Source organism: Ceratotherium simum, chromosome 34, assembly GCF_057802395.1.
Source record: "Ceratotherium simum simum isolate JZ-2026a chromosome 34, ASM5780239v1, whole genome shotgun sequence".
Classification (NCBI taxonomy): Eukaryota; Metazoa; Chordata; class Mammalia; order Perissodactyla; family Rhinocerotidae; genus Ceratotherium; species Ceratotherium simum.
The window spans coordinates 16,289,285-16,303,750 of record NC_141933.1 but is presented as its reverse complement, the minus strand read 5'-3'; the positions used below and the strand labels follow the sequence as shown (position 1 = coordinate 16,303,750).

Here is a 14,466-nt window from a genome sequence, read left to right as displayed (position 1 = left end):
TGCACATAACTAGAGAATGGTTGGTAGTTCCTAGGATTTTTTCCCCCTCTGTCTAGACTGAAATTGCACCTGTAGCACTCTTTGTTCCTCTCCTCCTTTCTTTTCCCCCTTGTTTTGTGTTTTGCCTGCCCTCCACTCCAGCTGTGAAACAGGCATCTCTTCTCACTTCGTGGATTGGGTGGCTGAGTCCTCAACTTCTTGCCAAACTGGCTAGTTCCTGAGCACACACACAAACCGCCCTTTGATTGCCCAGGAGGACAGCTGCCCTAGAGGCAGATTGCTAACATACCGCTAGAACAATCCCTCCCCTCTGTGCTGATGCTGGCTAGCACAGTCTTCCCTGCTTCTAGTTCCTTCTGTTTCCCACCCCAATCTGATTTCTGCTTTTGGTTTAGTGAGATTTCACATTAAAAATTAGAGTAGGGGTCCAGCACTGTGGCATAGTAGTTAAGTTTGGTGTGCTCCACTTTGGCGACCTGGGTTCACAGGTTCAGATCCTGGGCGTGGACTTACACCACTTGTCAGCCATGCTATGGCAGTGACCTATATACAAAATAGAGGAAGATTGGCACAGATGTTAGCTCAAGACTAATCTTCCTCAAGCAAAAAAAGAGGAAGATTGACAACAGATGTTAGCTCAGGGCGAATCTTCCTCAGTAAAAAAGAAAAGGGAGTAGGGATATTTGTGATTAGATTTTCTTTCTTGAGGTGGGGGTGATTAGAGAATGTGGTATGTAGCCAGATTTCTAGAGTGGGGCTTCCAGTGGAAAGGTAGGTCATTTTGTACAAGGTAGTACTACTTTTGTCCCTTGCACCTTCCCTCCTGAGCTCTCATTCCTTATAAAATGGTAAATCTGAGGTAGATTGCCAACTGTTGTTCCTGAGAACTGAGTAAGGTCTTGTTCTTTAAAATGAGGTTAAGACCCAAAGGTCTAGGTGCTTCTGCCCCATCCTCCCTTACTTCCTTCCCCTCTTCCCCTAAAAATTTACTTTTGGTTAACTTCTCTATTTGAGTTAAGAATAACTTTTAACCACAAGAAGTGTAGAAAGTTCATACTCCTTTCACTCTATCAAGGAAAAGGAACATGGACTTGGAGTGGAACAGATGCGTTTCCATCACTTACTAGTTATATGACCTTGGGCAGGATACTTCGGATGTACCGTTTACTCATCTATAAAAAGGGGCCAACATTACCTCAGAGGTTGTTGAGAAGATTATGTGTGATAACTTAGAGGGGAAGATCAGTAGTTAGTAATTCACAACTTTTCTTCCCCTGTAAGGTCAGATTTTCTTCTTTCTTTTAGATAGGGAGAAACATTTCCATCAGTTATCTGTCCTATAGCTGAAATAGCACTTGAACACTTCCTCTGATTTCCTCATAGACTCACACCTCTCTCTCCATTCCTTGTTTCAAAAGGGAGATATACTCTAAACCTGATGGAAGGGGTGTCTTACTTCCTTTTTTCAGGGCTTTGAGGAAGCAGGACTGTGTAAATATGACTCATTTCCATGCTTTGAGCTTTTCCAAGTCATCTTCAAATGATGGGCAAAGAGATGGTGGCAATGCCATAGATAGAAAGTAAGGGGGTTTGGTGAGAAACTGCCTCTTTAAAAAAAGGAATGTGAGCTCAAACAGTTGGGTGACCTCTAGTAAACCCTAAGGTTAAGCTTTTTTTCCATGAATTTTTTTTCCCCCTAGCCTAGGGTAGGGAAGTGTTTAAGATGTCCTGGTTAGTTTTAGGATTTCTCTTTTATGATACAAGAGTTAAACAATACCTTTCCATTTTGATTGCACTTTTTCTCATTTCCCATCGTGTACCTGACCTTCCTTTCTATTTCTCCATCCTCTTCTAGGAAGGAGAAAGGCATTTGGCCTCTCCCCTTCCTCCAGTCTGACACCTCCCTCTGTTTTTTGCCCCTCCCTCTTATCTTTGTTTCCTTATCAGCCTCTCCCTAAAGCTCTGCTTTCTCCTTATAAGGCTAGGTGAGGTGCTTTTGGCAAGGTTGCAACAGGGATCCAGGTAAGTAACTCAGTGTGTCTCAGACTCCCAGGATTGAGAGAAAATTCAGTGTTATCTGTCTCAGTGGAGGACCTTGGAGAGGCACGTGGGTCATGGGGGAAGAGAAGGAGGTGGCCTGGCCTGAGAGATCAGAAGGACTTGTTAGACCAGTCCTGTGTGTGTGTCACACATGCTCCAGAGAGAAGCAGGTTTTGTTTCTTTCCATACCCTTTCAGTCATGGGCCCCCTCACTAGCTGAGAGCCACACCCTCCCTTTGCTTCTAAGGCAGTCCAGCATTTAGCCATTTTAGTATGTTATGGTTTGAGGGGTTCACAGATTACTTGGGAGGGGAAAAGAGAGCAAGAAGAATGTTCCATCTGGTTTCTGAGTTTAGGTTTATGATAGTAGAGGTGATTTTTTTTTTTCTTTTAAAGTCATAGTAAAAACTTTAAATCTTGACAGTTAACTTTGGGTCAGGATTATAAAACTGAAATAAGTTTAAGGTGTCCTATTTGCCTAGATTGCTGGCTCAACCTCCTTTTAACAAGGAGTATTTTTTTTTTTATAATTATTTATTTTTTTCCCCCCAAAGCCCTAGTAGATAGTTGTATGTCATAGCTGCACATCCTTTTAGCTGCTGTATGTGGGACTCGCCCTCAGCATGGCTGGAGAAGCGGTGCGTCGGTGCATGCCCGGGATCCGAACCCGGGCCGCCAGCAGTGGAGCGCGCGCACTTAACCGCTAAGCCACAGGGCTGGCCCTAACAAGGAGTATTTTTAAAACCTTTTATATATATTTTTTATTTTTATTTATTTATTTATTTATTTATTTTTGTCAGGAAGATCAGCCCTGAGCTAACATCCATGGTAATCCTCCTCTTTTTTTTTTGCTGAGGAAGACTGTCCCTGAGCTAACATCTATTGCCAATCCTCCTCTTTTTCCCTAAAGCCCCAGTAGATAGTTGTATGTCATAGTTGCACATCCTTCTAGTTGCCGTGTGTGGGACGCGGCCTCGGCATGGCCGAAGAAGCGGTGTGTCGGTGTGCGCCTGGGATCCGAACCCCGGGCTGCCAGTAGTGGAGGGCTCGCACTTAACCGCTAAGCCACGGGGCCGGCCCTATTTATTTTAAATAAATATATAAATGTATCACTTTTGGAATGTATCACTCTTTCCTAAAAGGTGAGTAATTTGCCAGAGACTCCCTTAATTCATCAGAGAGATTCATGGTGGACACAGTGAGATCCAGTCCTTGTGAAAGTGAGACTCCTTCAGTCAGCCTTTTGGGTGCTCTAAGAATGGAGAAGCCAGGCGGTCTTAGCATAAAGCAGATCCACAGAGAAGCACAGAAACTGCTAACACCTAAGACAAGGGCATTTCTGGAATGTCAGTTTTGTAACTCTGAGAAGTGCTCAGTTGAGGTGAGACTGTGACGAGATTAGAGTCCTCTTTAGGTCTTAATGCAAATCACGTCCAGGGATTTGGGATTAGCACAGGAGTGTCTTCCCAGCTAAGGGAGAAATGTTATAATTGTTCTGACTGAGCTTCAGATGGTGGAATATCAGGTGTTGAGTGGGGTATTTAGACTTTGGACTCTGGTACAGGCACTCTGTGATAAGAAGCCATAGAAAAACTACTGACAGAAAATATTCCTTTGATTTAAAAATAAAACAGGAATTTTCTGTGTGTCTGCTTGAACAGGAATAATTGCTTTGTATTTAGGGGCAAATGCCAGTTAGGGCAAATAAATGCCTTTTAGGTATCTAGAAGACCCACTTTGTTGGCTTGAATGTTATGTAGTACAGTTCTGTAGTGTTACAGGTGCTATATTTTATTGATTGGTACTCTTCAGTAGGAGGCTCTGTGTGCTTTTTAAAAAAGCCATTTGAAATCCCTAAGATCATATGGAAGAGGAGTTTTGCTTATCATTGCTTTTAGAGGGAGGGCATAAATTTGTGACATTGGTTTTGATTTCATAATGAATAAATAGAAAGAAAGGAGTAGAACTGCCTTTGGGGCTGACTACAGAAGATAAAATTTCTTTCCCAAGAACCCAAAGACTATTTCTTGGGGTTTAGACTTCTCCATCGTAGAACAAATAATTTTTCCTCTTTCTGCAGAGGCTTGCTTGTCTAATTCTGGTCATGTCTTTGGGTATCTGAACTGCATGGAGGTAGGAGAGAGGTTCAGAGTCACCCAGTCTATAGTTTTGCATATATTAGCCCATTAAACCTAAACTCTGAAAAGTACAGCCATGTGTTGCTTAGTGACAGACACACGTTCTGAGAAATGCATCGTTAGGTGATTCCGTCATTGTACGAACTCATAGAGTGTACATACACAAACTTGTATGGTATAGCCTACTACACACCTTGACTAGGTAGTACTAATCTTATGGGACCACCTGTTGTATATGCGGTCCGTTGTTGACCAAGACGTCATTATGTGGCACATGGCTGTAATAGAAAGTGAAGGGATTGTAACTTCTCCAAGGTCTCACAGCTAGTTTTTGGCAGAGCCAGGATTTGAAACCCCAGGTCTTTTGACCCCCTAGTCTGGAGTTTTATTTCATTTTTCCCTTTGAGAGTGTGAAGAATTCTTGTAGTTTACAGGGCTACTTACATGGGAGAGGGGAGTGCGTGGAGGCTTGCGGTTTATTCATGAGCCCTACCAACACCACCAAGATTCTCGTCCCTTTTGTTAGCTGTTTGTCATAGTATTTGTATTAGTAATAATATTAATAGCTTTCTGTGTGTCAAGACATTTTTCTAAGCACTGTACATGGATTGTCTCATTTAGTCCTCACAACCACCCTATGTATTTTATTTCTCCCATTTTATGGAAAAGAAACCCAAAGTTTAGAGAGATTAAGTGGTACTTTGTCATGGAGCTGAGAAGCAGTGGAGCTGGGATTTGAACCTAGTCAGTCTGATTCCAAAGCCTATGTTCTTAACCTCTAAGAATCATAATTCCAAATTATATTTCTACAGCCATTTTACAGTAGAACAAATCATTCCAGGGACTGTGCTATAGGTAAGTGACTTTTTTTGCCCAGCTACTACGTGGTTGGCTTTTCCAACTGTTTGGTCCTTTTGGATATTTGATTCAATTTAACTTCTTTTGGTTTGGAATTCTTTTACCATTGTCATTGCTTGAATGCAGGAGCCTTGCTGTAGACTCAGGTCTATAGGACGTGTGGCTTGTTAACAATAAAACCAGTTATTGTCAGAAAATCTAGTCTTAGGGGAATAGCAGGGTTCGCTTTCTGCCCACCCCCCTTCTCACTTCCTTGATGGTTTTTTTTTAGTGAGAGCAAGTGTAATGCATTTGAAAATATTAAGTTGCAATCCTGGAAAGGTGTTGGCCTGGACTCATAAGACTTTCCTGACTCTAACTGCCAAAGTCAGTTAATGGTTAATGGCAGAGTCTGGTTCAGAGTATAATTTTTTTATGATGTGTATGGCATAGAGAAGAAGCTTTCTGCTAGTGTCTGAATTGTGAGGCAGTGTGCTATAGCTTGCCTAACAGCTTCATTCTCTTTCCCCACTTACGTTTTCTTTTTCCTCCCATTTATTTCCATTCTCTCACTTATATCTTATATGTAGACATTATGGATAACCCTTTAACCTAAAGAAAAATGGAAACCTTTTCTTTTCCCTTTTTCCTGTGATATTTGGGAAGAAAACTCTCAAGGGTAGGGGAGAGGGCTGGGCCATTCATCTTATACTGGGCTTGTATTTTTTGGACTTGACAGCATGTAGTAGAAAGAGAATACAGGCTTTGGAATGACATACACTTGGGTTTAAATTCAAAATTGGCTGTTGACTGAGAAGTTGGGTAATTTTTTCCCCTAGAGCCTATTTTCTCATTTGCAATAAACTTCCTTAGGGTTGTTGTAAAGATTGCCAGGATAATAAATGTAAAACATTTAGTAATTGTTAGTTCTTTTCACCTTCCCTTTTTCCTTGGTTAAAAACTGCTAAGACCTCAGATAAGGAATCAAGAACTTACTATAGCAGATGTGTAATGCTTGATGACTGCCAAGCACTAGAGAAGCACTCTATGTCCCAGAAACACTGGTTTAGGTGGGACCTCCTAGTAAATAGAGTTGGAGTAGGAAAACCAGCTCATCCACTCCTTAGAACCCAGTTATGCTCTTGATCCAGTTATTTTCATCTACTATTTCACAAAATAGTTTTGGACTGAGGCATTAGCATTAAGTAATGTAATTGGAAGATAGAAACTAACTCTTGAAACAACTTAATACCTCACATTTGTATAACATATATTATCTCACCTGATCCTCACAGCAACTATGAGTTAGACTGGGCTGGTGGTATTGTCATCTTACAGATGAGAATTTGGCAGTAACTTACTGCCCTTGTTGGCTAGAGATAGAGCCAGAACAGGGACCAGTCTTCTGAGTCCTATTCTATCCTGCATAGCCTCTGTTTCTGCCTTCTTTGAGGCAGCAAATCTCCCCATGCTTTTAGGCCTAGGAATCTGATCTTCTCTTTCTACTTAATTGTGCTGTCCTCGTCTCCAAATTAGAGCCAGATGGTCAGCTTTTAAAGCCATGATGATAGGAGAAGATATTGCTTCCTGACCTAGAGCCCTGGGTAGTTTCCGTACTACCCTTCCTAACTTCGTTTATTGAATTAGTTGTGGGGGCAAAAAGTGGCCGTTTATGGCAGAATGACAATTTATCTGTGCAGCAAGGAGTGTTGTCTCTGTATGCCCCATAATAGTGGTAGTTTGGGCTTTTATTAGCAAAGAAGATTACAGGGCAGAGGCTGCCAGAGTGGTAACTGCAGTTCAGGCCCTGTTGAAACCCAGAACTGGAAGAATCTCTCTTGAGCTCAGAGTTCTCTTAGTGTGGAAGGTTCATAGGTCGTTGTACATAGCGGATAAGGGCAAGTGTTTAAAATGAAGCAATGGAAATGAAAAGGGAGCAACATTTTTTTTTTTTTATAAGGGTACTTATTAATGACCTTTGAATGGCCTGTTGGAATGTAGGGTGGAAATCTGAGAAAGCGACAGTGGGGCTTTGGATTGAAGGAAGAACAGGAGTTGATAAGTGATTGTAGGAGCCCAGAGCTGGAGTAGGAGGAATTTAGAGAAGGGCTACCACATTCTTGGATTTAGGGCTGGATCCACTGGAAGGAGTCTTAGTGATGGAGAATCAAGGACTTTATTGGGTACCTGCTTATCAGTTACTCTGGGTACTCTTGCTTGCTGAATGCTGCATATACTCTAAGGCAAAGAGGCCCAAGCATTTGTGCTTGGTGGGGCTCTGGGGAGCGTGGGAAAGGGAACTGAAGCAAAAGGCTCAGCCTAGGCTAGTCCCTACATGTCTTCCCCACCACGACTGTTGCGTTGGTTTCTCAATGTCTTTGTGGGCATGCTGGGACTGGGCTTTGAGGTTTCTGCCTTCGGGGTGGGAAGGAGGGGGAAGGGCATTCCAACAGCAATTTTTTTTTCCAATTTGGTTGCTGGGAACAGGGGGTATAAGTGAATTTTTATCCGTACTATAACCTGCTCCTGGTTCTGTACAGAAATGCAAACAGAGGAGCTCTGATATGACAGTAGAATCCAGGTTCTAATGAAAACTACATCCAGGGTCCAGATATCTGAATACAGAGCAAAGGCCAGAAGGGCATTTGTCATATTAAGCAATTTCAAGTCATATTTTAAATGACTCCCTTCCATTCCCAGACTGTCTTTCTCCCAATAGTTGCCCTTGCTCCTCTTGTTTTTTAATGTATTGGGTATATTTTATTTTCCTCTCATTCCCATTTTTCCTCTAAATATTTCTACAGCTCTCTCCTTCCTGCTTCCTCCTTGCTGTGGTGGCTGGGATGCTTCTTCCATGATTTTTTGAATCTAGACTGGGCTGTTGTCTGTGTTAAATCAATCAATTACGACCTCCTCTTAACAGGTGTGTATGGAAATATGTTTATTAAGAATAAAAACAAATTTAAGTGCCTTTTTTTCTTGAGGGTTGATGAGAGGGTGGGGAATAGGGGAGAGGGTTTGTTCCAAAACCAGCCTGTCAACATGGTATACTTTGGACTGGCCATAAAGTCTCCCATAGCCAAGTTGTAAGAGAGAAACCCCATTAAGGCCAACAGTATGACTACAATGCCCTTCCATTTACTAGCCAACTTGCAATTTATGTAATAGGGTATGGAGAACTCTTCATTTCTATATAACTATCATATATTTCATAAATAGTACACATAAACCCTCTAGATACTTGGATATTTACTCTGAGTTGGAATAAGTGAAAAGGTAGAAATATAGTTTGTTTAGAGCTTTCTGCAGGATACCAGAGATGTAGGAAGTTCCAACCATTGACTGTTTGGAGGCTTATGAACCACTTTGAGGGACAATTTCATAGTTTGAACATAATGCTCCTTTTCCTACTCCTCAAAGAGTTGAAGGTCGCTGAAAATGGTGCCTTTTTACACATAGAATTTTTTGTGGTTCTATTGCGCTCTCGTCTCTGTTAGCCAAGGCACACATTTTGCCCTCAATATTGTAGTATAGTTTTGAAAAGTAGAAAGGCCCTTTTATAAATGTATTAAATATGAAGGCCTTAGTTTTGTTTCCTGCCTTTGGTGGTAGGAAGTTTTTTACTACTTCCATTTCTTATTGGCATTTTAATTTAGCATATTAATTTAGTATCTTTTGCTACCACTGCAGCAATTTCAGTGTCCCGATTTGGGAGAGGTTAAATAAGATCTGTACTGCCCCCTTATCTCCAGAAGTGGCTTTTGCCCCTGAGGACAGTGAGTGCTTGTATGTACTGTGGAGTCACAACTTTCAGTGAGTTGAGGCCAGCACGTTTTTCTAGGGAAAAATCATCTAATTTTAATCTCATGTCATGACTACAGCCCTTAGCCACATTCTCCCTCTCTTACCAACAGTATAGAGACTTGGATGTAGTTGCACCTTTCCTTTCAATAGTTACTTCTGGTGGGGTTAAAGAGGGTAGTGGGCAAAGGATCCTGCTTGAGCAGACACTGGTGATGGGCTCCCAGGCTTGGTGGTGGCTTGCTTTCTGCACTGCGGTAAAACCACAAGAGGGCATCTTTGGCTCTGGGATTAATAATTCATCTGTCTTCTCTGACCTGTGACCTTTTCTCTCCTCTCTCTCACCTTCTCCCGGTAGTGTGAAGTGAGGGGGCCTTCTCCCTCCTTCCTCCTCCCTCTGTGATCCACCTTCCTTTTTACCCTGCCCTGCGGCGGCTCTGCCCCTTACCTTCATGGACGACTCAGAGGTGGAGTCGACCGCCAGCATCTTGGCCTCTGTGAAGGAACAAGAGGCCCAGTTTGAGAAGCTGACCCGGGCGCTGGAGGAGGAACGGCGCCACGTCTCGGCGCAACTGGAACGCGTCCGGGTCTCACCACAAGATGCCAACCCACTCATGGCCAACGGCACCCTCACCCGCCGGCATCAGGTAACCCCTCTCTCCATCAGACCTGCAGGTAGGACTTTGGCATGGTCATAGAGAGGCTATGATCCTTCTTGGGATACTACTCTCCTCATAGTGATGGGCTGTCCAGTGCCCACGCTTCATGACGAACCTTTCTAGGGGTGATAAATACTGATTAAGAGATAGGGAATATCACTGCTGTGCTGAGTTGGGTGGATTTATCTCTAGAAGCATCCATCTGACTTTCTGTTTTGCTGGAGTGGGGTTTCTGTGTTGGGACGCAGTTCTAGTAATGGTAGATCATATAGTTTGGAGCTGTACTCAAGTTACTTCTGTTTTCTTGGATCTTTTTGTTCCCGTTGGTATCAAAAATTCAGGAAAGTAAATGCCCGCTTACTGGTTGGGGAAGTTGGGCATCTTGTACTCTCAGCTCTAGTTCAGTCTCTCTCAGGGAACAGTCTTCTCAGAAGGTGTGGCACTGTCCATAAATTGTGCATTCCTGCTCCATATTGTCCTAGTGTGCTCTTTTTGTTGGCTGTGTAAATCATGTCTTTGGAGGAAGGGGTCATTGCTAATTCTGTTGGTTAAGAGTTGGAGAGGGAGCATCATGCTGCTATTTAACCCGAATAACCACAGGAGCCAGTGGTCTCTGGGTTGGCTGACTCTGTGATGTGACTTGGGAGAACTGGTGTTAGAAATGAGAAGTGTCTTGTGTTTCCTATGGTTTCCCTAGTCTGACTTTGCTGTGATGTAATCTGTCTGAGGTTTTGTCTGTGTGTGTGTGTTTAGTAGGCGTTGCCTGATAGACTGCATCTTAAGACGTCTCTGGTGGGAACTAAGAACAGTGCTCATGCTCCAATAGTCCTTTTCATTGATTACTTATTTATTTTTTTAAGACAGAGTAGGTCCCTCATGTTGAGGAGCATGTTGAGTGAGAAGACAGAATTCCGACTGGGGAATGATCAGGAATTTGGTGGCAATCATCTTAGATTTGCAGTGTTCCTAGGATTTTTATAGGAACCAGAAGAGGGTTGGGATGACAGGTATATATTGAAAGGGGAGAGCAGGACTGCTCAGGCTTGGAGCTGGTGGGGAATTCCAGGATTTAGTACACGGTTTCTCTCTCTTATTTTTAACTTCTGCTCAGCAGTGAAACCACACCCTTCCTTCTTCCTGACGGTAATGTTTAACTTCCTCTCCCTTCAGCATTGCACTCCCTATGTAATGGGAGTAGGGCGGGGGAAGTCTCCCAAGGTGTCTGGATCTCACTGTATTCTATTAGAAGAGGAGCAGTCAAACGTATTTTTTTACGTAGTAGTATAATGTCGCTAGATTATTGGCTGCTGTTTGACAGAATGGTTTAAGAATGACATTTTCATATGTGTTCTGTGGCTCTAATAATTGGTGATGAAGATGTTCAGACATCTGTTTGCCCGAGGGCAGTTGGGGTACTTGTTTTCTTCCTACTTGGAAAGGGAGACTCATATCTCTTGCTTCTTTCTTTAAAAAGCTGCCTGGTATGGGAGTTTCCAATGGTAGTACAGCATGAAGATGCATGGAACAATAAAGAAGGCTTTTGGAAACCCCCCAACCTAGCCTTTCCAACTTTTCTTATATTCTTATGGCTTTCCAAAAAAGATTGTGTGTTGGGGAACTTGTCTGAGTCTCTGCTATTTACTCAGCAAATAGTTTTTGAGTGCCTATGATGTGCCATGCACTGTTCAAGGCACCAGGAATACGTCATGGAACAAAAATGAAACAAAACAAAAAATCCCTCTGCCCTCATGAAGCTTATATTCTTATGTTCCAGAGACCCAGTCTGCCCGAGTTCCGGGTCTGATTCCAATTTAGAGGAAAGTGCTAAGACTAAGGAGTGATGTGGTTTTTTTATGAGTACTGACAGAAGGACTCCAGGCCACAAATATCTTCTTGAAAGCCCTTTTCCTGTTTGGAAAAAAGATCATTTGTGTTTGGTAGAGCAAAGGAAGGCCACAAAATGAATTGTGTTCTTGTGGGTTATGTTTCAGAACGGCCGGTTCGTGGGCGATGCTGACCTTGAGCGACAGAAATTTTCAGATCTGAAACTCAACGGACCCCAGGTAACTCTTTTGACTCAAGGTCTGGGTTGCTTTATTCATATCTTCTTACTTCCCCAGCTTGTAAGAGCATATTGGATTCTTGTAAAGTGTCTGGCATATTGTAAGCACCTGTTAATTAGTTTCTTTCATTTAGGAAAATAAAAAAGTGGAGTGTCTCTCTCTCTATATATATGTGTGTATAGTTTTATTTTGGAATCAATTTTAATGACCGTTAATCCAGTATTTGATGCCTCAATTACTGCATCCCTGTTTTTTTTTTTTTTTTTTTTTTGTGAAGAAGATCAGCCCTGAGCTAACATCCATGCTAATCCTCCTCTTTTTGCTAAGGAAGACCGGCTCTGAGCTAACATCTATTGCCAATCCTCCTCCTTTTTTCCCCCAAAGCCCCAGTAGACAGTTGTATGTCATAGTTGCACATCCTTCTAGTTGCCATATGTGGGATGCGGCCTCAAGCATGGCCGGAGAAGCGGTGCGTTGGTGCGCGCCCGGGATCCGAACCTGGGCCACCAGTAGCGGAGCGCGCGCACTTAACCGCTAAGCCAGGGGGCTGGCCCTGCATCCCTTTTCTAGATTGAGTTTTCTGCTACTTTGCAGAAAACCCTACCTAAAATCTGGTTGGTCATGAGCCTTGGACAGTATCTGAAGAGTAACATAGAGGTAGTCAGAAGATGGCTCTTATTGGGATTTTCTAGTTCATCTTAGGAGTTCTTTATTGGGTGAACTTCTTTTTTGGAGGATCACTCAGATGTAGATGTAGCTGCAGTTAACACAGTTCATATTCACTTAGATGACCAGAACTGGGAGGTTCAATCTGCAGTTTCTGTCACTTGGGTATTGGGTGGCTATAGTTAATTTAGCTCTTATTTGTTAAATGACTAGAACTGGGAAATTATATCTTCTGCCCTTTTGTACAAGTTCAAAAGGTGGGGACAGCCATGCCTCTAAAAATCCTGGGGCTCAAAAACGATGCATGAGGAGTCTCCGTCTTCAGGGAGACATTGCTTCTCCCTGTGGATTGTTAATATGTATGGCTCAATAGTAGCTCCTTCCTTTTTCTCTTTTCCATATAGGATCACAGTCACCTTCTGTATAGCACCATCCCCAGGATGCAGGAGCCAGGGCAGATTGTGGAGACCTACACAGAGGAGGACCCTGAGGGAGCCATGTCTGTTGTTTCTGTGGAGACTTCAGATGATGGAACCACTCGGCGCACAGAGACCACAGTAAGCTAAGGCTTATCTAAGGTCTGGGATGATGGAGGAGGTCTTCTGTGGTCTCTGTTAAGGGAGGGGTTAAGAAGTTAATTGGGGTGGATGAAGGGCCACTGATCTGTAAAGAAAGTGACCTCTGCTCAGACAGAAGCAGCGACATGGGAAAATCCGGTGGTATGGAGAAGAGAGAAGGTATATCAAGGTCCATAGTAGCTTCTCTTAAGACTTAGTTACTGCCAGGGCAGTTTTCCTACTTGGGGACTTCCTATAAGATGGAGAGAAGGGTAGATAGTAGATTGTAAGGCATTTCTAGGTAAAGTGAGCTGGAGGTAGGGGTTTGTTTCTTTTCTTAGAATGGTCTAGAGTTTAAGCGTATATTGTTCACTTCATTAATTTTTTGTTTTTCTTTCCTTACGTGAAGGTGAAGAAAGTAGTGAAGACTGTGACAACACGGACAGTACAGCCAGTCCCTATGGGACCAGATGGGCTGCCTGTGGATGCCTCATCAGTTTCTAACAACTATATCCAGACTCTGGGTCGTGACTTCCGCAAGAATGGCAATGGGGGACCTGGTCCATACGTGGGGCAAGCAGGCACTGCTACCCTGCCCAGGAACTTCCACTACCCTCCTGATGGATATAGCCGCCACTATGAAGATGGTTATCCAAGTAGCAGTGACAACTATGGCAGTCTGTCCCGGGTGACCCGCATTGAGGAGCGGTATAGGCCCAGCATGGAGGGTTACCGGGCGCCTAGTAGACAGGATGTCTACGGGCCCCAGCCCCAGGTTCGGGTAGGTGGGAGCAGCGTGGATCTGCATCGCTTTCATCCAGAGCCTTATGGGCTAGAGGATGATCAGCGTAGCGTAGCCTACGATGACCTGGATTACGGCATGATGTCTGATTATGGCACTGCCCGTCGAACTGGGACACCCTCTGACCCTCGCCGACGCCTCAGGTAGGCAAGTAAAGGGGAAGGAAAGGTTCTTTCCAAGACAGTGAAAAGGGGTAGCTATTCCTTCTTCTTCTGAGTATTTTTTGGGATCAGAGACACTTGTGGCCCCCTCCCTTCTGCCTTTTTTTGTGGAAGGCCACCTTATTCTTCCCTTTTCTGATTTTACTAAGTATCTACTTGCTTTTTTGTCTTTTTTTCATTATAAAAATCATATATTCTAATTATAGAAAATGGCTTGTGATGGTTATCTGCTCTGTGTCCTGAAGAGTGGCCTTTGTTTCTATGCTAAGAGTTTCTGCTATTTCTGCCTAAGATCTGACCCCCTTTTGGTCATAGGGAGCCACACAAAGGAGCCTGGTGCCTGGGGCTGTGGAATACTCACTTGTTCCTGTGAATTTCCTCAGCTTGTGGTTTGGTATTAAGAACAGAGTTGAGAGTTTTAGGCTTTCAGGGCCAGAATAGATAGTTAAGGGTATAAGAACCCTCTCTGTGGTGGTTTTAATCTCAAGTTAAAAACAAACCTTGATCTCACAAAAGCCCTGACACTTTGTGCTTAGGTTCTTACCTTTGATTATAAAGTGAAATGGGGGTGGCATCCTTAGAGGATGGTACATTAGTGACACTCTGAAAGGTCACTAAGCAGCTGCCTATTTTGATTTACTACTCATCCCTGGGGATTCTTTGGTGGTGTGAAAAAGGGAGTGATTGATGTTTGGACTGGTGGATGGTTTGCCTTGAGAGAATGCTTTAGAATGGGGCTTGG

At 43.2% G+C, this 14,466-nt stretch overlaps 1 protein-coding gene across 17 annotated transcripts in view; it reads left to right on the top strand.

Annotated features, from left to right (window-relative positions):
- Positions 1-14,466, top strand: part of CTNND1 (catenin delta 1) — a 47,097-nt gene that overhangs the window by 15,537 nt on the left and 17,094 nt on the right. For 9 of the 17 annotated variants that reach the window (XM_014792853.2, XM_014792854.2, XM_087422894.1 and 6 more), the window contains 5 exons: positions 7,820-7,938; positions 9,175-9,463; positions 11,467-11,538; positions 12,609-12,761; positions 13,171-13,706. In XM_014792853.2, the coding sequence (XP_014648339.1) occupies positions 9,269-9,463; positions 11,467-11,538; positions 12,609-12,761; positions 13,171-13,706 (956 nt within the window). In that variant the 5' untranslated portion in view covers positions 7,820-7,938; positions 9,175-9,268. Of the gene's footprint in view, positions 1-4,990; positions 5,034-7,819; positions 7,939-9,174; positions 9,464-11,466; positions 11,539-12,608; positions 12,762-13,170; positions 13,707-14,466 lie in introns of all 17 variants that reach the window. The other 8 variants (XM_087422886.1, XM_087422887.1, XM_087422889.1 and 5 more) reach the window with 5 other exon arrangements.